General features: G+C 44.0%; 1 protein-coding gene across 1 annotated transcript in view; it reads right to left on the bottom strand.

Annotated features, from left to right (window-relative positions):
• slc23a3 (solute carrier family 23 member 3) overlaps nucleotides 1-23,411 on the bottom strand; it is an 87,940-nt gene extending 64,529 nt beyond the window's left edge. Inside the window, exons 1-3 of the mRNA XM_072262374.1 lie at nucleotides 23,168-23,411; nucleotides 8,894-9,054; nucleotides 6,407-6,501 (exon numbers count right to left, since the gene is read on the bottom strand). Coding sequence (XP_072118475.1) covers nucleotides 6,407-6,501; nucleotides 8,894-9,054; nucleotides 23,168-23,278 — 367 coding nt within the window. The 5' untranslated portion in view covers nucleotides 23,279-23,411. The remainder of the gene's footprint in view (nucleotides 1-6,406; nucleotides 6,502-8,893; nucleotides 9,055-23,167) is intronic.
• Nucleotides 23,412-23,947: the final 536 nt, after the last annotated feature.

Raw genomic sequence — 23,947 nt, 5'->3', positions numbered from 1 at the left:
GTTCTTCCAGCAGATTATTTATTGCTCCACATTCCAGTATCTGCTGACTCTTGTATCGTCATTCCAACTTCTATGCTTAATGCCCTGCCTTGTACTTGTACTCCTGGGTTCCTGTTTTCAAATCCCCCAGGGCTGATGCTCTTAAAAATCAAGAATCTATTAACCTCTGCCTTAAATATACCCAATGACTTGGCCTCCATAGCCTCCTGTGGTAATGAATTCCACAGATTCCCCACCCTCTGGCTAAAGAAATTCCCCCTCTTCTCTGTTCTAAAGGGACTCTCTTCTATTCTGAGGATGTGCCCCCGGCCCTAGACTCTTCCACTATGGAAACATAGCACCAATTCACCTTCAGGATCATAAGTTGGGGGGCGGGGGTAAAAAAAGGCTGTGGCATCAAGTTCCTGAAAGTCCTACCCTCATCAAATATGGAAAATGTGCGCAACAATGTGGGCAAGGTACCTTTAGCTGGCACAGAAAGGTATATTAATATATATGACAAACAACATTGGACCCAGTACAGATCCCTGAGGCACACCACTAGACACCGTCCTCCAATCTGACCAACAGTTATCCACCACTACTGTCTGGCGTCTCCCATCCAGCCACTGCTGAATCCATTTTACTACTTCGATATTAATGCCTAACAATTGAACCTTGCTGACTAAACTTTCGTGTGGAACCTTGTCAAAGGCCTTACTGAAGTCCATATAGACAACATCCACCTCTTTATCCTCATCAACTTTCCTCGTAACCTCATCAAAAAAAAATCAATAAGATTTGTCAAACATGACCTTCCACGCACAAATCCATGTTGGCTGTTCCTAATCAGACCCTGTCTATCCAGGTAATTATATATACCATCTCTAAGAATACTTTTCATCAATTTACCCAGCACTGACGTCAAACTCACAGGCCAGTAATTGCTAGGTTTACTCTTAGAACCCTTTTTAAACAATGGAACAACATGAGCAATACGCCAATCCTCCTTCACCATCCCCGTTTCTAATGACATTTGAAATATTTCTGTCAGAGCCCCTGCTATTTCCACACTAACTTCGCTCAAGGTCCTAGGGAATATCCTGTCCAGACCCGGAGACTTCTATATTCCTTAAAAGTGCCAATATTTCCTCTTCTTTAATCATCATACTTTGCATAACTACCCTTCTTGTTTCCTTTACCTTACACAATTCAATATCCTTCTCCTTAGTGAATACCGAAGAAAAGAAATTATTCAAAATCTCCCCCATCTCTTTTGGCTCCGCACATAGCCGTCCAATCTGATTCTCTAAGGGACCAATTTTATCCTTCACTATCCTTTTACTGTTAATATAACTGTAGAAACCCTTTGGATTTATTTTCACCTTACTTGCCAAAGCAGCTTCATATCTTCTTTTAGCTCTTCTAATTTCTTTCTTAAGATTCTTTTTACATTCTTTATATTCCTCAAGCACCTCATTTACTCCAAGCTGCCTATATTTATTGTAGATTCCTCTCTTTTTCTGAACCAAGTTTCCAATATCCCTTGAAAACCATGGCCCTCTCAAACTTTTAACCTTTCCTTTCAACCTAACAGGAACATAAAGATCCTGTACCCTCAAAATTTCACCTTTAAATGACCTCCATTTCTCTATTACATCCTTCCCATAAAACAAATTGTCCCAATCCAGTCCTTCTAAATCCTTTTACATCTCCTTAGCCTTTCTTCAATCAAAAATCTCAACCCTGGGTCCAGTCCTATCCTTCTCCATAATTATATTGAAACTAATGATATTGTGATCACTGGACCTGAAGTGCTCCCCAACACATACCTCTGTCACCTGCCCTATCTCAATCCCTAACAGGAGATCCAACACTGCCCCTTCTCTAGTTGGTACCTCTATGTATTGCTGCAAGAAACTATCTTGCACACATTTTACAAACTCCAAAGCATCCAGCCCTTTTACAGAATGGGTTTCCCAGTCAATGTGTGGAAAATTAAAATCTCCCACAATCACAACCTTGTGCTTACTACAAATATCTGCTATCTCCTTACAAATTTGCTCCTCAAATTCTTGCTCCCCATTATGTGGTCTATAATACACCCCTATAAGCGTCACTACACCTTTCCCATTCCTCAATTCCACCCAAATAGCCTCCCTAGATGAGTCCACTAATCTATCCTGCCAGAGCACCGCTGTTATATTTTCTCTGACAAGCAATGCAACACCTCCCCTCCTTGCCCCTCCGATTCTATCATACCTGAAGCAACGAAATCCAGGAATATTTAGTTGCCAATCACACCCCTCCTGCAACCATTTTTCACTAATAGCTACAACATCATATTTCCAGGTATTAATCCATGCTCTAAGCTCATCCACCTTTCTTACAATGCTCCCAGCATTAAAATAGATGCACTTAAGAAACTCTCCACCTCTTACTCTCTGTTTATCCTTAATGAAGCAAATAACTTTGTTATCTTTTTCTTCCTTCTCCCCTACATCTTTGGGCTGAGTGCTCCTGATCTCTGACCCATGCCTATCCTCCCTCACACACTATCTACTAGCTTTCTCTATTTGTGAACTAGCCTCCTCTCTCCTAGTCTCTTCAATTTGATTCCCACCCCCCAACCATTCTAGTTTAAAGTCTCCTCAGTAGCCTTCGCAAATCTCCCTGCCAGGATATTGGTCCCCCTAGGATTTGCCTGAAGTAAATTGAAGGGAGATGTTGACAGAGACGACAGCTGAAAAGCAATGGCATGAGTTTCTGGTAAAAATGAGGAAGGTGCAGGATAGATGTATTCCAAAAACAAAGAAAACTCAAATGCCTAAGGACGTGCTGGGGACAGCCCCAAGTGTCACCACACATTCCAGTGCCAACACAGCATGCCCACAGTGCTCGGCAGAACAACACAGATCACCATAAAACAGAACACTACAAACAACAAAACAACAACAAAACAAGCAACACACATCAAAGTTGCTGGTGATCGCAGCAGGCCAGGCAGCATCTCTAGGAAGAGGTACAGTCGACGTTTCAGGCCGAGACCCTTCGTCAGGACTAACTGAAGGAAGAGTTAGTAAGAGATTTGAAAGTGGGAGGGGGAGGGGGAGATCCAAAATGATAGGAGAAGACAGGAGGGGGAGGGATGGAGCCAAGAGCTGGACAGGTGATTGGCAAAGGGGATATGAGAGGATCATGGGGCAGGAGGCCCAGGGAGAAAGACAAGGTGGGGGGTGGGGAACCAGAGGATGGGCAAGGGGTATAGTCAGAGGGACAGAGGGAGAAAAAGGAGAGTGAGAGAAAGAATGTGTGTATAAAAATAAATAACGGATGGGGTACGAGGGGGAGGTGGGGCATTAGCGGAAGTTAGAGAAGACGATGTTCATGCCATCAGGTTGGAGGCTACCCAGACGGAATATAAGGTGTTGTTCCTCCAAACTGAGTGTGGCTTCATCTTTACAGTAGAGGAGGCCGTGGATAGACATGTCAGAATGGGAATGGGATGTGGAATTAAAATGTGTGGCCACTGGGAGATCCTGTTTTCTCTGGCGGACAGAGCGTAGGTGTTCAGCAAAGCGGTCTCCCAGTCTGTGTCGGGTCTCGCCAATTATATAAAAGGCCACATCGGGAGCACCGGACACAGTATATCACCCCAGTCGACTCACAGGTGAAGTGTTGCCTCACCTGGAAGGACTGTTTGGGGCCCTGAATGGTGGTAAGGGAGGAAGCGTAAGGGCATGTGTAGCACTTGTTCCGCTTACAAGTGTAAGTGCCAGGAGGGAGATCAGTGGGGAGGGATAAGGGGGACGAATGGACAAGGGAGTTGTGTAGGGAGCGATCCCTGCGGAAAGCAGGGGGTGGGGAGGGAAAGATGTGCTTAGTGGTGGGATCTCGTTGGAGGTGGCGGAAGTTACGGAGAATAATATGTTGGACCCGGAGGCTGGTGGGGTGGTAGGTGAGGACCAGGGGAACCCTATTCCTAGTGGGGTGGCAGGAGGATGGAGTGAGAGCAAATGTGCGTGAAATGGGGGAGATGCGTTTGACAGCAGAGTTCTCAGAGTTCTTGCCTTCCATATATTGGCAAGACCCGACGCAGACTGGGAGACCGCTTTGCTGAACACCTACATTTTGGATCTCCCCCTCCCCCTCCCACTTTCAAATCTCTTCCTAACTCCTCCTTCAGTTAGTCCTGAAGAAGAGTCTCGGCCTGAAACATCGACTGTACCTCTTCCTAGAGATGCTGCCTGGCCTACTGCATTCAGCAGCAACTTTGATGTGTGTTGCTTGAATTTCCACCATCTGCAGAATTCCTGTTGTTTGCATTTCTAAAAACAACAAACTAAACCACTTTCCTTCACCACCCACACAAAAGTAGTTGAGGCAGGCACAGTAACAACATTTGAAAGATACTTGGTCAGTGACATGGGTAGGAAAGGTTTAGAGGAATAGGGGAAAATGGGGGCAAACGGGACCAGATTTAATGGGTATCTTGATCTGTATGTTGAAAAACTTATTTCCATGCAATCCCTTTGCAGTTTATAATGCACTCATTGCACCCCATTTTGTTAGTGAGCTTGTAACAGTTTCAACAGTGACAGCAGAAAATCAGCTATTTTCGAATTTCATGTGTTGATGTTTCACCATTAGACTAGCTAACTGCAGCATTGTTTTACCATTGGCCACCTTCACTGATCACTGTTTTTCTATTGGTTACTCTCAATGAACAGTACTCTACCATTGGCTGCCTTTGCCTAATAATGCTGTAATGTGTCTGCTCTCAATGAAGATGGTGGCCACCAACATTTCCACAAAAACGTGACCTCTATCACAGACCATAGAACAGTACAGTACAGGAATAGGCCTTCAGACTATAATTCTGTGCTGAACTAGTTAGAATAGTAATCAGATTCAATTAGATTCGATTAGCTTTATTTGGCACGTACATCGAAAAATTGAAACATACAGTGAAATGCACCGTTTGTACCATTATCGATAATGAACGTCAATTTCTCATACTTCCAGTAATGCCTTCACCATTTCCCATCCCCTTTCCCCCTCTCATGTCATCTCCTTGTCAGCCCATCATCTCCCTCTGGTACTTTTCCCTCCCCCACTCCCCCCCCTTCTTCTGTGTTCCATTGCCTTCTGTCTCTTTCACCAATCAACTTCCTAGCTCTTTGCTTCATCCCTCCCCCTCCTAGTTTCACCTATCACCTGACGTTTCTCTCTCCCCTCCCCAACTTTCAGATCTACTCCTCAGCTATTTTTTTAATCCTGTCCTGCCAAAGGGTTTTGGCCCAAAACGTTGACTGTGCTTTTTGCCGTAGTTGCTGCCTGGCCTGCTGCATTCCTCCAGCATCTGGTGTGCGTTTGCATCAATGACCAACACAGTCTGAGGATGTGCTGGGAGCAGCCCACAAGAGTCACCTCACTTCCGGCACCAGTATCACATCTCGACAACTTACTAACTCTAACTGTACATCTTTGGAACGTGGGAGGAAACCAGAGCACCCAGAGGAAGCCCACGCGGTCATGAGGAAAACATACAGACAGCAGTGGAATTGAACCCCAAATGCACATTCCAGGCAACCATCACTCACTGTGCAAAACATTTGCCCCACACATGTTTGAACTTACCTCTTCTCGGTTTTTATAAACCTCTATCAGATCTCCCCACTGCAGAGAAAACAACCCAAGTTTCTCCAACCTCATCTCATAGGCACATGTCCTCAAATCCAAGCAGCATCCTGGAAGAAGTTCTTCTGCAGCCTCTTCAAAACCTCAACATCCTTCATATAATGGGGCAACCAGAACTGAATGCAATCTAGATGAAATCTAAACCGAGTTTTATAAATCTGAAACATAAATTCCTAATTCTTCAATTCCAGTGCTTTGACTAATAAAGACAAACACGCCATATGTCTTGTTCAACACCTTATCAACTTGGGTAACCACTTTCAGGGAACTATGGAGTTAGACCTCAAGATTTCTTTATATGTCAACACTTTCAAGAATATTAGAGATTACCTTTACTTGTCCTGTGTACATTGAAGCTTTGAAACATATGGTGAAAAGCGCCGTTTGCATCAACAACCAACACAGTCGGAGGATGTACCGGAGGCAGCCCGCAAGGCAAGTGTCGCTATGCTTCCGGTGCCAACATAGCATGCCCAGGATTTACTGTCCCTAACCCATATGTTTTTGGAATGTGGGAGGAAACGCATGCAGACACAGGGAGAATACACGAACTCTTTACAAGATCACTGGTGCTGTAAAGTATTATATTAACTGCCATGCCACTATGCCATGTTGTTAAGGGTCTTGGTGTGCTGGTCCTTTATACTTGATCTCCCACTCCATAATCAGCTAAATTCCGCTGCGACAATCACTGAAATGGAGATATTACAGAAGAGCAACACTGTACCGTTATAATGAGTGACGTTGGCTTCCATGGGGTGCGAAATAAGAATCACAGCAGGGATTAGGTATTCAAAAGATGGAGCCTGGACCAGCGGCAATCTGGGAAAGACAAAGGAAGAGAGAGATGGGTGATGCCGAACACACAGAGAGCCTCTAGCGTCTTGTGCTGTGCTCCAGATTCCAGCATCTGCACTCTCTTGAGTCTCTGACCAGACTAATCGGTTGGAGAGACCTTCTTCTTCATTGGCACTCCCTTGGGATCAGGCCACAGACTCACATAGCACACAGAGCAAACCCTTCAGTGCAACATGTCTGCACTGACCATTGACCACCTTTTTACACTATTCCAGGTTCCTACCACAGTTCCTCAAATCCCCTCTCAACCTCTTTCCCCTCACCCTCAACTCGTGTCCCCCTGCTCTAAGGAAAGGATTCCTACTACCTACCTTGTCCATGCCTCAGTCAGGCATACCTCTTCAACCTCGTCTGCTTCCAGGAAAACAAATTTAAGTGTCTCCACAAGTATAGTGTTAGTTGAAGTTGTATAATATGTTGGTGAGGCTTAATTTGGAATATTGTGCCCAGTTCTGGTCACCTATCTACAGGAGATATATCAGTAAGATTGAAAGAGTACAGAGAACATTTACAAGGATGTCACTCTCACTTGAGGAGTCGAGTTAAAGGGAAAGGTTGAATAGGTTAGGACTTTCTTCCTTGGAGCATAGGAGAATGAGAGAAGACTTGATAAAGGTATATAAAATTATGGGGGGCATAAGTAAGGTACGAGGCTTGAGACTCGATCTGGAGGTCATGGGTTAAGGGTAAAAAGTGAAATGTTTAAGGAGAACCTGAGGGGGAAATTCTTCACTCAGAGGTGGTGAGAGTGGAACGAGCTGCCAGTGGAAGTGGTGGATGCTGGTTCGATTTCAGCATTTAAGAGAAATTTAGATAGGTACATGGTTGGGAGAGGTATGGAGGGCTATGATGCAGGTACAGGACGAAGGGACTAGGCAGACTAATAACTTGGCCCAGAAAAGATGGGCTGAAGGGCCTGCTTCTGTGTTGTAGTACTCTACGGCTCGATGGCTCTGTTAAATGCTCCATGTTGCAGGCTACATGCTGACAAATCTCCTCTGCGCCTTCACCATTGCCATCAGTCCTCACTATAATGGTGGTGACCCAAACTGTACTCAATACTACAGCCATGGCCTACGCAGTGTTTCCAGTTGTAACATCCATGTTTCATGATTCTATTGTCTACTTCAAGGGTGTCAAACCTAAGGCACCTGTGTCTGAGATGGGATGCACAAAACCTTTGCTGGCATGCAGCATGCAAAGCCGTCCGTCAATGCTTTAAACCCTTACGTATAATTTTTTAAAATACATATTAAAAATGATCATTATTACCAATCTTGTCCCCTTCCTTCTAAAAGAGTGGAGTGACATTTGCAATTTCCCAGACCTCCAGAACCATACCAGAACCTTGTGATTCTTGAAAGATCATTACTGATGCCTCTACAATCTCTTCAGCGACCTCTTTTAGAACCCTGGGGTGCAGTCCATCTGGTCCAGGTGACTTATCTACCTTCAGACCTTTCAGTTTCCCAAGTACCTTCTCCTGAATAATAGCAACTACACACACTCTGCCCCCTGACACTCTCACCATTTCTGTTAAAGTGAAGTTTGAGAGATTCTTGATTAGTCAGGGCATCGAAGATGCAGGAGAATGGGATTGAGAGGAATTATAAATCAGCTACATTGGAATGATGGAGCAGACTCGATGGACCAAGTGGCCTAATTCTGCTTCTATGTCTTAGGGTCTTATGAAGCAGAGAAGAATTTTTACAATCTGAGAGCAGTGAGATGTTCTCTCAGGAGATGTCTCACATCAGCTTGGTGCAGGTACATGTCCTTAGATGATACATTTTGAAATCCTCACAGACTTGGAGTGCACATTAGTATTTGGATAGCAAACAGTTACAATAAAAATTGCATTTAGAAATTCTGTTATTTTTCAATTGTCTTTTTTAAAAGGTTAGTATTAATAATTTTGAACAGGTTTTTAAAAATGCTTTGTGTATTTCAATCAATGTCAGTTATAATTTTATTCATTGCAATACAATAAATAGACATAAATAAGCATCAGGACTCATCCTATTTCCTTAAAAAGTTCATAATTATTGTTACTAATCTGTTAATCAACGATAATCTCTGCTCAGGCAAGACAATCTTTCAGCAGGTTAACGCCAATTTGGGTACGTGCTCTCAGAAAGGCTCTCTACCCATGCCCTAGGTAATGAAGACAAGAATCCTTTATGTATTCATCAGCACCCCATCATCTACCTACTGTTATTCCACCTCATTTCTGTACTAAAGAGACATTCTTCCATTCTGAGGCTGTGCCTTCTGGACCTAAACTCTCCCACTATTGGAAACATCCTGCCCATATCCATTCTATCCAAGTCTTTCAATATTCAATAGGTAGATTTACCTGTTGCCCAATGTGGTTTGTAACAGTGTGCAAATGCCACTGGAGAAGAGGCTGGTCGCCATGAACTGGTAGCCATGCTGGCGTGCCCTCTGATCGGCTGGAAGAGCTTCAATCAGTAGCCAATGAATTATCTGGAGAAGGGCTGCCTGTGTCAACAAGTGCTGTGGAGAGAGATGAAAAGCAACCTTCAGATGAGTAAGGTTAAACACTATAAACCATGAAAGTGAATGCACACCATCGTTTCCCAGAGAAAAGACAACTAGAGTCTGAAAGCAAGCGTGTAATCCTGAGGTTTTATAAGGCATTAGTCAGACCACACTTGGAACATTGTGAACAGTTTTAGGCCCCATATCTAAGAAAGCATGTATTCGAACTAGAGAGGGTCCAAAGGAGGTTTATAGAAATGATCCCCAGGAATGAGGGAGTTAACGTACGAGGAGCATTTGTTGGCTCTGGCCCTGTAACCAATAGAGTTTAGAAGAATGAGGGGGAATCTCATTGAAACCTACCAAATATTGAAAGGTCTATATAGAGTGGATGTGGAAAGGATGTTTCCAATAGTGGGGGAGTCTCGGACCAGAGGGCACAGCCTCCAAGTACAAGAATGCCCCTTTAAAATAGGGATGAGGAAAATTTGTTTTAGCCAGACGGTGGTGAATATGTGGAATTCATTGCCATAGATGCCTGCGGAGGCTAACTCATTTAAAGCAGAGATTGATAGGTTCTTTATTAGTAAGGGCGTTAAAGGGTGCAGGGAGAAGGTGGGAGAATGGGGTGGGGAGGATAATAAATCAGTCATGATGGAATAGAGGAGCAGACTTCTGATTTCTCCCCATAACCTTTGATGTTCTTTCTAATCAAGAACCTATTTCTGAACCGCGGCCCGTCAGTGATCGGAAGCGAGAGAGGGTGTAACTCACTCAGATTTGCCGATTCAGTACATAAGGCATTGATTCACAGCAGTTTTCTGTTTTGAGCAACAGCCAATCACCAGTCAGAAATGATTGGCAAGAACAAATAAAAATAAGGTAGGGGCAAGCAGAGCAGACGTTGTTGGAGCAGACAGTGTGGGAGTGGTTATTTCAGGCTTTAACTCTTCAAGGCTTCAGCACAGAGAGGCTTGAGTGAGAGAAGGCGTAAAAACTGTAGGTAGATTAATTTTCCACGGTTTAGTTTTTTGTTTCCTTCTTTATATTTACACAGATTGAACAGTAGGGATGCCAGGCAGGATAACTGGATGCTCCTCTTGCAAGATGTGGGAAGGCAGGGAGACCTCTAGTGTCCCTGGAGCTACAGCTGCAGCTGCAGCCATGCTGCTTTAAGGAGTTGGAGCTGGGTGACCTCCAGATCATTGAGGAGGCTGAGAGGTTGACAGATAGGACAAATAGTTCATTTAAACACATTGAGACATCTTTGTTGACTATACTGACCTTGGAAGCAGTTGATAATTACTGCACAACCTCCGAATCACAGCACCTATTCCATATAAACCACCCCCCAACACCAACCATAAGCAATAACCCCACCTTCGTAACTTCAGAATGGAGGTTAACGAGGAGGAAGATCTCAATAAAGGCAAGTCGGGGACCTTGATGATGACAACGCGGGCCAAAAACAAAGTGGCAGGGTGAAGTGATACTGCATCTCCAGTACGAGATCTACAAACACTAGAGGGATATTTTACCCACTGCCTAAGAAATCACATCCTTTGTTCCCTGGGGTCATTTTGGTATCAGTTTACATTCTACCCCAGGCCAATGTCAAGCAGGCTTTAGATGATCCGAGCCATGGGATCAACATGCACGAGGGGTATGGAGGGAAGGCTGGTACAGGGTTCTGAGTTGGGTGATCAGCCATGATCATACTGAATGGCAGTGCAAGCTCGAAGGGCCGAATGGCCTACTCCTGCACCTATTTTCTATGTTTCTATGCTTCTATGAAACAGCGCAGCCTAGCGCCTTCACCATCGTTTTGGGAGATTTTAACAAGGCCAGTCTGAAAAAAATCACTAAGCAATTACCATCAACAGATCACTTGCAATACCAGAGGAAACAACACACTGGACCATTGCTACACCACCATCAAGAATGCCTACCGTGCTATTCCATGCCCTCACTTCGGGAAGTCTGATCACCTGGCTGTACTTCTACTCCCTGAGTATAGGCAGAGACTGAAGACTGCAGCACCAGCAGTGAGGACCAAGAAGATTGGGACAAGGGAAGCACAGGAGCACCTGTTGGACTGCTTTGAATCGGTGGACTGGACTATATTCAGGGATTCATCTTCAAACCTGGATAAGTATGCTGCAGTTGTTACCGACTTCATTAAAACCTGTGTGGATGAGTGTGTGGCCACAAAGACTTAATGTTCATTACCAAACCAAAAGCTGTGGATGAACCCGGAGGTACGTCGTCTGCTGAAGGTTAGATCTGTGGCATTTAAGTCTGGCAACCCAGGCCTGTACCAAAAAACCAGGTATGATTTGCAGAAGGCTATTTCAAGGGTAAAGAGACAATTTCGAATGAGGTTGGTGGTGACACCGGATGCACGGCAACTCTGGCAGGGTCTGCAAAACATTACTTCCTACAAAGCAAACCCAATAGCATGAATAGCAACGATGCTTCACTATTAGATGAACTCAGTGGTTTCTATGCACACTTTGAAAGGGAGTAGTAGAAGATCCCTACTGCACCTGATGACTATGTGATCTCCGTCTCAGAGGCTGATGTTAGGCTGTCTTTAAAGACAGTGAACACTCACAAGGCAGAAGGTCCCGATGGAGTACCTGGTAAGGCTCTGAAAACCTGTGACAACCAACTAGCAGGAGTATTCAAGATCATTTTTAACCTCTCACTGCCACATGCGGAAGTTCCCACTTGCTTCAAAAAGGCAACAATCATACCAGTGCCTAAGAAGAATAATGTGGGCTGCCTTAATGACCATCACGTGGTAACATTCACATCAACAGTGATGAAATGCTTTGAGAGGTTGGTCATGATTAGAATGAACTCCTGCCTCAGCAAGGACCTGGACCCATTGTAATTTGCCTATTGCCACAATAGGTCAACGGCAGATGCAATCTCAATGGCTCTCCACATGGCTTTAGACCACCTGGACAACACAAACACCTACGTCAGGATGCTGTTCATTGACCATAGCTCAGCATTTAATACCATCATTAATCACAATCCTAATTGAGAAGTTGCAGAACCTGGGCCTCTCTACCTCCTTCTGAAATTGGCCTGGCACTCAATGTCAGTAAGATGAAAGAACAGATTGTGGACTTCAGGAAGGGTAACTCGAAGGAACACATACCAATCCTCATAGAAGGATCAGAAGTGGAGACAGTGAGCAGCTTCAAGTTCCTGTGTGTCAAGATCTCTGAGGATCTAACCTGGTCCCAACATATCGATGTAGTTATAAAGAAGGCAAGACAGCAGCTGTACTTCATTAGGAGTTTGATGAGATTTGGCATGTCAACAAATACACTCAAAAACTTCTGTAGTTGTACAGTGGAGAGCATTCTGACAGGCTGCATCACTGTCTGGTATGGAGGGGCTGCTGCTCAGGACCTAAAGAAGCTGCAGAAGGTTGTAAATCTAGTCAGCTCCATCTTGGGCACTAGCCTACAAAGTACTCAGGATATCTTTAGGGAGCGGTGTCTCAGAAAGGCAGCATCCATTATTAAGGACCTCCCACACCCAGGCCATGCCCTTTTCTCACCGCTACCATCAGGTAGGAGATACAGAAGCCTGAAGGCACACACTCAGCGATTCAGGAACAGCTTCTCCCCCTCTGCCATCTGATTCTGAAATGGAGATTGAATCTTTGGACACTACCTCACTTTTTTTTAATATACAGTATTTCTGTTTTTGCATATTTTTCATCTATTCAATATACATAATTGATTTACTTGTTTACTTATTATTAATTTTTTAAATTTAATTAATTTATTTATTTTCTAACCATATAACAATTACAGCACGGAAACAGGCCATCTCGGCCCTTCTAGTCCATGCCGAACTCTTACTCTCACCTAGTCCCTTTCTTGTTTCAGTCGAAACAAGCAGCTGGGAAGAAGGGAGTGAAGAAATCGGGCAGAAAAAGTCTTTTTTTTTTAAACACTACTCGGGGAGAAGGGTCTGCACTGCGCAGGCATGTGATGTAGCGCACCAAGGTTTAAAAACAGACCACCATATACAGCGGACAGCGTTGTGAGCGGGCAGTGGAGTGAGAGGGAGCAGAATGGGAAGGCTTTGGCTCAACAGGTTTTGGCGAGAACAGGCAGAGGCCAGGGTAGGTTCCGGTAAGTTTTTTGTCCAGTTTGCTTAGAGTAGAGAGAATGCCAGGCAGGATGTTGGAATGCTCCTCTTGCAGGATGTGGGAAGTCAGGGAGCCCTCCGGTGTCCCTGACAACGACACCTGCAAGAAGTGCATCCAGCTGCAGCTCCTAAAAAACCACGTTAGGGAACTGGAGCAGGAGCTGGATGACCTCCGGATCATTCGGGAGAATGAGGAGATTATAGACAGTAGCTACAGGGAGGTAGTTACGCCAAAGGAGCAGAGCACAGGAAATTGGGTCACTTTCAGGCGAGGGAAGAGGAAAGGGCAGGCAGAGCAGGGTTCCCCTGTGGTCATTCCCCTCAACAATAAGTATACCGCATTGGATACGGTTGGGGGGGATGACTTACCTGGGACAAGCTGCAGCAGCCAGATCTCTGGCACTGAGTCTGGTTCTGCAGTGTAGAAGGGAGGGTGGAAAAAGAGGAGAGCAGTAGTGATAGGGAACTCGATAATTAGAGGTGCAGGTAGGAGGTTCTGTGGTCGTGACAGAGAATCCAGGATGGTTTGTTGCCTCCCGGGTGCCAGGGTCAAGGATGTCTCTGATCGCTTGCATGACATTCTGAAGTGGGAGGGTGATCAGCCAGATGTCGTGGTGCACATCGGTACCAATGACATAGCAAGGAAGAGTGAGGAGGTCCTGGAGAGTGAGTATAGAGAGCTTGGTAGGAAGTTGAAAAGCAGGACCTCGAGGGTGATAATCTCAGGATTGCTGCCTGTGCTACGTGCCAGTGAGGGTAAGAATAGGATGCTCTGGAGGATGAACAAGTGGCTGAGGAACTGGTGTAGGGGGCAGGGTTTCAGATTTCAGGATCATTGGGACCTCTTCTGGGGCAGGTGGGACTTGTACAAGAGAGACGGGTTACACTTGAACTACAAGGGGACCAATATCCTTTCAGGGAGGTTTGTTAGTGCTATTGGGGAGGCTTTAAACTGGATTTTCAGGAGGATGGGAACCAGAGTGCCAGAGCTGACAGTGTGGCTGGGGTGAAAATAAATGATGTTAAAAGTTCAAGCAAAGCCGCAAATAGAAAGGTTGTGAGTGGTGGTAAAAATCTTCTGAGGTGTATATATTTCAATGCTAGGAGTATTGTGGGGAAGGCGGATGAGCTGAGGGCATGGATTGACACATGGAATTATGACGTTATAGCAATTAGTGAAACTTGGCTACCGGAGGGGCAGGACTGGCAGCTTAATATTCCAGGGTTCTGATGTCTCAGATGTGATCGAGGCAGAGGAATGAAAGGTGGGGGAGTAGCATTGCTTGTTATGGAAAATATTACAGCAGTGCTCAGGCAGGACAGATTAGAGGGCTTGTCTACTGAGTCCTTATGGGTGGAGCTGAGAAACAGGAAAGGTGTGGCCACATTAGTGGGATTGTATTACAGACCACCCAATAGTCAACGAGACTTGGAAGAGCAAATCTGCAGAGAGATAGCAGGCAACTGCAGGAAACATAAAGTTGTGGTGGTAGGAGATTTTAATTTTCCACATATTGATTGGGATTCCCATACTGTTAGGAGTCTAGATGGGTTAGAGTTTGTAAAATGTGTTCAGGAAAGTTTTCTAAATCAATATATGGAGGTACCTACTAGAGGGGATGCGATATTAGATCTCCTATTAGAAAACGAGTTAGGACAAGTGATGGAAGTGTGTGTAGGGGAGCACTTTGGTTCCAGTGATCATAACACCATTAGTTTCAACTTGATCATGGATAAAGATAGATCTGGTCCTAGGGTTGAGGTTCTAAACTGGAAGAAGGCCAAATTTGAAGAAATGAGAAAGGATCTAAAAAGCGTGGATTGGGACAGGTTGTTCTCTGGCAAGGATGTGATCGGTAAGTGGGAAGCCTTCAAAGGAGAAATTTTGGGAGTTCAGAGCTTGTAGGTTCCCGTAGGGATTAAAGGCAAAGTGAATAGGAATAAGGAACCTTGGTTCTCAAGCGATATTGCAACTCTGATAAAGAAGAAGAGAGAGTTGTATGACATGTATAGGAATCAGGGAGTAAATAAGGTGGTTGAGGAGTATAAAAAGTGCAAGGAATTACTTAAAAAGGAAATTAGGAGGGCTAAAAGAAGACATGAGGTTGCCTTGGCAGTCAAAGTGAAGGATAATCCAAAGAGTTTTTATAGGTATATTAAGAGTAAAAGGATTGTAAGGGATAAAATTGGTCCTCTTGAAGATCAGAGTGGTCAGCTACGTGTGGAACCAAAAGAAATGGGGGAGATCTTAAATGGGTTTTTTGGATCTGTATTTACTAAGGAAATTAGCATGAAGTCTATGGAATTAAGGGAAACAAGTAGTGAGATCATGGAAACTGTACAGATTGAAAAGGAGGAGATGCTTGCTATCTTGAGGCAAATTAAAGTGGATAAATCCCCAGGACCTGACAGGGTATTCCCTCGGACCTTGAAGGAGACTAGTGTTGAAATTGCAGGGCCCCAGCAGATATACTTAAAATGTCGGTGTCTACGGGTGAGGTGTCGGAGGATTGGAGAGTGGCTCATGTTGTTCCGTTGTTTAAAAAAGATCGAAAAGTAATCCAGGAAATTATAGGCCGGTAAGTTTGATGTCGGTAGTGGGTAAGTTATTGGAGGGAGTTCTAAGAGACAGAATCTACAAGCATTTGGAAAGACGGGGACTTATTAGGGAGAGTCAACATGGCTTTGTGTGTGGTAAGTCATGTTTGACCAATCTCCTGGAGGTTTTCGAGGAGGTTATCAGGAAAGTGGATGAAGGGAAGGCAGTGGATATTGTCTACATGGACTTCAGTAAGGTCTTTGACAAGGTCCCTCATGGGAGGTTAGTTAGGAAAATTCAGTCACGAGGTATACATGGAAAGGTGGTAAATTGGATTAGACATTGACTCAATGGAAGAAGCCAAAGAGTGGTAGTAGAGGATTGCTTCTCAGAGTGGAGGCCTGTAACTAGTGGTGTGCCACAGGGATTAGTTCTGGGTCCATTGTTATTTGTCATCTATATCAATGATCTGGATGATAATGTGGTAAATTGGATCAGCAAATTTGCTGATGATACAAAGATTGGAGGTGTAATGGACAGTGAGGAAGGTTTTCAAAGCTTGCAGAGGGATTTGGACCTGCTGGAAAAGTGGGCTGAAAAATGGCAGATGGAGTTTAATACAGACAAGTGTGAGGTATTGCACTTCGGAAGGACAAACCAAGGTAGAACATACAGGGTAAATGGTAAGGCACTGAGGAGTGCAGTAGAATAGAAGGATCTGGGAATACAGATACAAAATTCCTTAAAAGTGGCATCACAGGTAGATAGGATCGTAAAGAGAGCTTTTGGTACATTGGCCTTTATTAATCAAAGTATTGAGTATAAGAGCTGGAATGTTATGATGAGGTTGCATAAGGCATTGGTGAGGCCGAATCTGGAGTACTGTGTTCAGTTTCGGTCACCAAATTACAGGAAGGATATTAATAAGGTTGAAAGAGTGCAGAAAAGGTTTACAAGGATGTTGCCGGGACTTGAAAAACGCGTTACAGAGAAAGGTTGAATAGGTTAGGACTTTATTCCCTGGAGCGTAGAAGATTGAGGGGAGATTTGATAGAGGTATATGAAATTATGATGGGTATAGATACAGTGAATGCAAGCAGGCTTTTTCCACTGAGGAAAGGGGAGAAAAAAAAAACAGAGGACATGGGTTAAGGGTGAAGGGGGAAAAGTTTAAAGGGAACATTAGGGAGGGCTTCTTCACACAGGGAGTGGTGGGAGTGTGGAATGAGTTGCCAGACAAGGTGGTAAATGCGGGTTCTTTTTTAACATTTAAGAATAAATTGGACAGATACATGGATGGGAGGTGTATGGAGGGATATGGTCCATGTGCAGGTCAGTGGGACTAGGCAGAAAATGGTTCGGATGGTTTCTATGGTTTTTCTAGTCCCACCGACCTGCACTCAGCCCATCCAATTTAACTTTAAATGACAACATCGAACCTGCCTCAACCACTTCTGCTGGAAGCTCGTTCCACACAGCTACCACTCTCTGAGTAAAGAAGTTTCCCCTCATGTTACCCCTGAACTCTTGCCCTTTAACTCTCAACTCATGTCCTCTTGTTTGAATCTCCCCCACTCTCAATGGAAAAAGCCTATCCACACCAACTCTATCTATCCCCCTCATAATTTTAAATACCTCTATCAAGTCCCCCCTCAACCTTCTACGCTCCAAAGAATAAAGACCTAACTTGTTCAACCTTTCTCTGTAATTTAGGAGATGTAATTTAGGATTTTGTCTGCTAGATTATGTATTGCATTGAACCACTGTTGCTATGTTAACAAATTTCACGTCACATGCCGGTGATAATAAACCTGATTCTGATTCTGATTCTGGTATTTACTCAGGAGATAGACACAGAGTCTGTAGATATGAGGCAAAACAGCAGTGAAGTCATGGACCCGATACAAATTACGGGGGAGGAGGTGTTTGCTGTCCTCGGGTGGATAAATCCCCAGGGACTCTCAAGGTGTTCCTTCAGACCCAGTGGAGGTAAGTGCAGAAATTGCAGGGGCCCTAGCAGAGATACTTAAATCATCCTTAGTGATAGATGAGGTACTGGAGGATTGGAGGATAGCTAATGTTGTTCTGCTGTTGAAGAAAGGTTTTTCAAGGAAGATACCAGGAAAGTTGATGAAGGCAAGACCCTGGACGTTGCCTACATGGACTTTAACAAGGCATTTAACAAAATCTCGCATGGGAGTTTGGTCAAAAAGGTTCAGATAAGGTAATAAACTGGATTAGACATTGGCTTTTTGGGAGAAGCCAGAGAGTGGTAGTCAATGGTTACCTCTCTGACGGGATAATATCGTTAACTGGATCAGCAAATTTTCAGATGACACCAAGATTGGGGGTGTAATGAACAGCAAGGAAGGCTATCATGGCTTGTAGCGGGATCTGGACCGGCTGGAAAAATGGGCTGAAAATGGCAGATGGAATTTAATGCAGACAAGTGCGAGGTGTTGTGCTTTGGTAGGACCGAGCAGGGTAGGATCTAATTAATGAAAGGTACGGCACTGAGCAGTGTGGTAAAACAAAGGGGTCTGGGAATACTGGTCCATCATCCATTGAAAGTGGCAGCACAGGTAGATAGGGTCATAAAGAAAGCTTTTGGCACATTGACCTTCATAAATCAAAGTATTGAGTACAGGAGATTGGATGTTATGTTGGAGTCGTATAAGACATTGGTGAGACCTGATTAGGATTAATGTGTGGAGTTTTGGTCACCTATCTACTGGAAAGATGTAAATAAGGTTGCCAGAACTATAGGACTTGAGTTATAAGAAAAAAAATGAATAGGTTAGTACCTTATTCCTTGGGACGTAGAAAATTGAGGAGAGATCTGATAGAAGTATACAAGATAATGAGGGGTATAGATAGGGTAAATACAAGTAGGCTTTTTCCACTGAGGTTGGGTGGGAGTACAACTAGTGATCATGGTTTAAGGGGAACATGAGGGGAAATTTCTTCACTCAGAGGGCAGTGAGAGTGTGGAATGAGCTGCCAGCACAAATGTGATTTCAATTTCAATCCATGAACACTACCTTACTTTTTTTCTTTCTTTTCTCACTAATTAATTTATATATATATGAAAAAGTTTTGAACCCTTTGCAGTTACCTGGTTTTTTGCATTAATCGCTCATAAAATATAAATAAGTTAGGAAAGTTCAGTCGCTAGGTATACATGGAGAGGGGGTAAATTGGATCAGACATTGGCTCCATGGAAGAAGCCAGAGACTGGTAGTAGAAGATTGCTTCTCTGAGTGGAGGTCTGTAACTAGTGGTGTGCCACAGGGATCAGTGCTGGGTCCATTGTTATTTGTCCTCTATATCAATGATCTGGATGATAATGTGGTAAATTGGATCAGCAAGTTTGCTGATGATACAAAGATTGGAGGTGTAGTAGACAGTGAGGAAGGTTTTCAAAGGCTGAAGAGGGACTTGAACCAGCTGGAAAAATGGGCTAAAAAATGGCAGATGGAGTTTAATACAGACAAGTGTGAGGTATTGCATGTTGGAAGGACAAACCAAGGTAGAGCATACAGGGTTATTGGGAAGGCACTGAGGAGTGCAGTGGAACAGAGGGATCTGGGAATACAGATACAAAATTCCCTAAAAGTGGCGTCACAGGTAGATAGGGTTGTAAAGAGAGCTTTTGGTACATTGGCCTTTATTAATCAAAGTATTGAGTATAAGAGCTGGAATGTTATGATGAGGTTGTATAAGGCATTGGTGAGGCCGAATCTGGAGTATTGTGTTCAGTTTTGGTCGCCAACTTACAGGAAGGCTATTAATAAGGTTGAAAGAGTGTAGAGAAGGTTTACAAGGATGTTGCCGGGACTTGAGAAACTCAGTTACAAGAAAGGTTGAATAGGTTAGGACTTTATTCCCTGGAGCATAGAAGAATGAGGGGAGATTTGATAGAGGTATATAAAATTATGATGGGTATAGATAGAGTGAATGCAAGCAGGCTTTTTCCACTGAGGCAAGGGGAGAAAAAAACCAGAGGACATGGGTTAAGGGTGAGGGGGGAAAAGTTTAAAGGGAACATTAGGGGGGGCTTCTTCACACAGAGAGTGGTGCGAGTATGGAATGAGCTGCCAGATGAGGTGGTAAATGCGGGTTCTTTTTTAACATTTAAGAATAAATTGGACAGATACATGGATGGGAGGTGTATGGAGGGATATGGTCCATGTGCAGGTCAGTGGGACTAGGCAGAAAATGGTTCGGCACAGCCAAGAAGGGCCAAAAGGCCTGTTTCTGTGCTGTAGTTTTTCTATGGTTTCTATGGTTTCTAAAATGTGGTCAGATCTTCATACAAGTCACAATAATAGGCAAACACAATCTGCCTAAACTAACAACACACAAACAATTGAACTTCTTCTCGCCAATACTGAGTACACCACTTAAACAACCACAGTCTAGGTTCAAAAAAGTATGTGAAACTTTGGGGTTATGCCGTCAACAAAAGCTATGTGGCGTCAGGTATTCCAGTCAATGAGATGAGATTGGAGGTGTGGGTTGTAGAGGCGCCCTATAAAAAACGCACATAAAAGTCAGGTAACTGACAGAACCTTCTCTTCTCAAGAAACTGGAAAAGGCTACAAAAACATTTCTAAAGGCCTGACCGTTCATCAGTCCACAGTCAGAGAAATTGTCTACAAATGGAGGAAATTCAGTACTGTTACTACTCTCCCTAGGAGTGGGTGTCCTGCAAAGATCACACCAAGAGCAATGCAGAAGAGGGTGAAAAAGAACCCAAGAATAATAGCAAAAGAACTGCAGAGTTCTTTGGACAATCAAGAGAAAATCTGAACAAGAATGGTTTTCATGGAAGGACACCACAGAGGAAACCACTGCTCTCCAAAAAAACAATGCTGGGCACTGCTCAAGTTTGCAAAAGACCATTTATGTTTTCCACAATGCTTCTGGGATCGTGTTCTGTGGACAGATGAGAATAAAGATTTAGAGGATGAAATTGTCTAAATAATTGTACAAAGGCAGTCCACTGTCAGAACTAAGTGTCTGCAATGATTTTGTTCATTTACAATTAATCAAAGGAACATGGCAGCGTACACTGGATGAATTTCTCCATTGATAACTGTTAAAACTAATACATTGTTTTATAGTGCTGTAGAGGTATTGTTCTTATTTGTTCTATATTTCATTTAAATACATAAATTCTTACTCAGTTAAATGTAACTAATGGATGCCTATATATATAGCGAATGTATGTAGGCTTTTCTCCTCGGGTTGGGTGAGACTGGAAATAGAAGTCAGAGGTGAGGGGCAAACGTTAAATATTTATGGGGATGTTGCTGGGACTTGAATAGGAAAAGGTTAAATAGGTTAGAACTTTATTCAGTGGAGCATAAGAGAATGAGAGGAGATTTGACAGAGGTATACAAAATTATGAGAGTATAAGTAAGGTAAATGCATGCAGACCTTTTCCACTGAGGTTGGGTGAGACTCAGACTAGAGGTCATGGGTCAAGGATGAAAGGTGAAGTGTTTAAAGGGAACATGAGGTAGAATTTCTTCACTCAAAGGGGGCTTAGAGCGTGAAATGAACTGCCGGTGGAAGTGGTGGATATGGTTTTGATTTCGACATTTAAGAGAAAATTGTATAGGTACATGGGTGGGAGGGGTATAGCGGGGTATGGAGGGCTATGGTCCAGATGTAGGTTGGGGGTACTTTGCAGAGTAACAGTCCTGCATGGACTAGGTGGGCCAAAGAGCAGGTTTCTGTGCTGTAGTGCTCAGTGACTCTATGACAAGACATTCTAACATTCCGTGCTGACTCTAGCCAAACATTAAGTTAAATGCCAGTCAGTAATTGTGGGTTACGTTTTTACAGACTTCCCCAGCAGCACAGTAAGGACTCCTCGGGAAAGTGCGAACACAGAGGAAGTGAAACAGGTATCCTCTCCATTACAAACACAACCTGTATATAACAGCTTCAACATAAAAGAAAAGGTATCAAAGTTCAAAATTCAAAGTCAATTTGCTATCAATGTACTTATATTTATTACCCTGAGTGAGATTCGTGTTCTTGCAGGCATTTACAGGAAAATAAATACAATAGATTAATACCAAACCGTGTGAGACATTGCTGGAAGGAATAAGCTTTAAGGACAATCTGAGTTGATGCAAAGGTTATAGGGTCAACAACTTGGAGAAAGGCCCATTAGCCCATCGAGTCTGTGCTGACCGTTAACTCCAATGCTATTTTTAAACTCTACACATGGCCATTAACTTTTCCCAGATTCTCTCACTCACCATTTCCCCAGGTAGGCAATTAACAGCAGCCAATTAAGTTTAAAGTTCAAAGCTGATTTATTATTAAAGTAAATATATGTCACCACATACTATCTTGAGATTCATCTTCTTGCAGGCACTTAGAGGAAAATAAGAAATAAAATAAAATTTATGAAAAACTTGTCCTGAAGAAGGGTCTCAGCCCGAAATGTCGATTGTTTATTCATTTCATAGATGCTAGGACTGGCAAACAACCAATGTGCAAGAAGACAAATCATGCAAATAATAAAATAAAAGTAAATTAACTCAACAATCCATCTACCCATGGGATGTGGGAGAAAAACTGGAAGATGAGAGGGGGAGGGGAATCCCATGTCGTCACAGGGAGGGGGTGTAGACTGTGCTGGAACCCATGTTGTTCGAGTGGTGAGGGGAGGGAGGGGAATCCCATGTCGTCACAGGGAGGGGGTGTAGACTGTGCTGGAACCCATGTTGTTCGAGTGGTGAGGGGAGGGAGGGGAATCCCATGTCGTCACAGGGAGGGGGTGTAGACTGTGCTGGAACCCATGTTGTTCGAGTGGTGAGGGGAGGGAGGGGAATCCCATGTCGTCACAGGGAGGGGGTGTAGACTGCGCTGGAACCCATGTTGTTCGAGTGGTGAGGGGAGGGAGGGGAATCCCATGTCGCCACAGGGAGGGGGTGTAGACTGCGCTGGAACCCATGTTGTTCGAGTGGTGAGGGGAGGGAGGGGAATCCCATGTCGTCACAGGGAGGGGGTGTAGACTGCGCTGGAACCCATGTTGTTCGAGTGGTGAGGCTGCAGCCCTACCGGCTGAGCCACTCCTTTCAGTGGAAAGTCCAGAGTTTGGGAACTCAGTCGACTCATACAGCACAGAAACAGGCCCTTTGGCCCATCTAGTCCATATCAAACTATTGTTCTGCTCAGTGCCATTGACTTGCCCTCCATACCCCTCCCGTCCATGTACCTATCCAAACTTCTCTTAAGTATTGCATTCAGAGACATCCACCACTTCCGCTGGCAGCTTGTTCCACACTCTCACCGCCCTCTGGGTGAAGAGGCTCCCCTTTAATCCAAACTGAGGGTAGATCGATAGGAATGTATGATGCCAATGGTTTTTCTTGCTCAATTCTTACATACCTGCACTGCACACAAGACACTAAGTATCCAGGGAGGTTGCTGGTGTAATGGGTAGCAAGCGATCGCTGGTTTCCTGGCCGGGCTTGGCTCTGATCTCTGGGTGCCCTCCATTAACCCCTGCGGTCATCGGTCCGCTTCCACAGATGACGCTTGAACTGGCCCAAGACCCTCTGGTACACACAGGCCTGGGCTTGAGCGGAAAGGAAAGGGAGAGAGGACAAGGGGTGAGAGATGAGCTCGCTGATCTCCTGGGCAGCATTATGCAGTCTGAGTGACCTTTGCACCCTTTGTGTGGGATGAGACGCAAATAAATTTACCATTAACCTGGATGATCCGACCGGGTAATCTAAACTCATTCCATTCTTCATTAAAGTTTGAGACTTCTCTGCTTTGACTGGGCAGTCTGCTTAACTATATCAAGATTACAGCCCAAGTAAGCACTGGGCAGCCTGATTAACTATATCACATTGTCCCCATCTCAGTTCTGTTGTTAATTTACTTTCCTTATCATGCTTCTCAACGTTATCTGCAGTCTGCAATTGGATGGGAAATGTTGGGGAGAAGGTCAGCAATTGAAGATACTTGCCACAGAAAGATGCTTTTGGTCAGCGTCCGTTACAATTGTCAGGATTTGTCTTGGATATCGAGCACATTGGCTGTTTGTTGGTCTTTGTTTTTGTATTTCTTTATTTTCCTGTAAACGTCTGCAAGAAAATGAATCTAAGGTGACATAGATGTACTTTGATCATAGACCTAATTTGAATTTGAATTTGCACCCTC

Source organism: Mobula birostris, chromosome 6 (assembly GCF_030028105.1).
Source record: "Mobula birostris isolate sMobBir1 chromosome 6, sMobBir1.hap1, whole genome shotgun sequence".
Taxonomy (NCBI): Eukaryota; Metazoa; Chordata; class Chondrichthyes; order Myliobatiformes; family Myliobatidae; genus Mobula; species Mobula birostris.
Note: the sequence above shows the minus strand (reverse complement) of the source record. Positions and strands in the feature narration are given on the sequence as shown.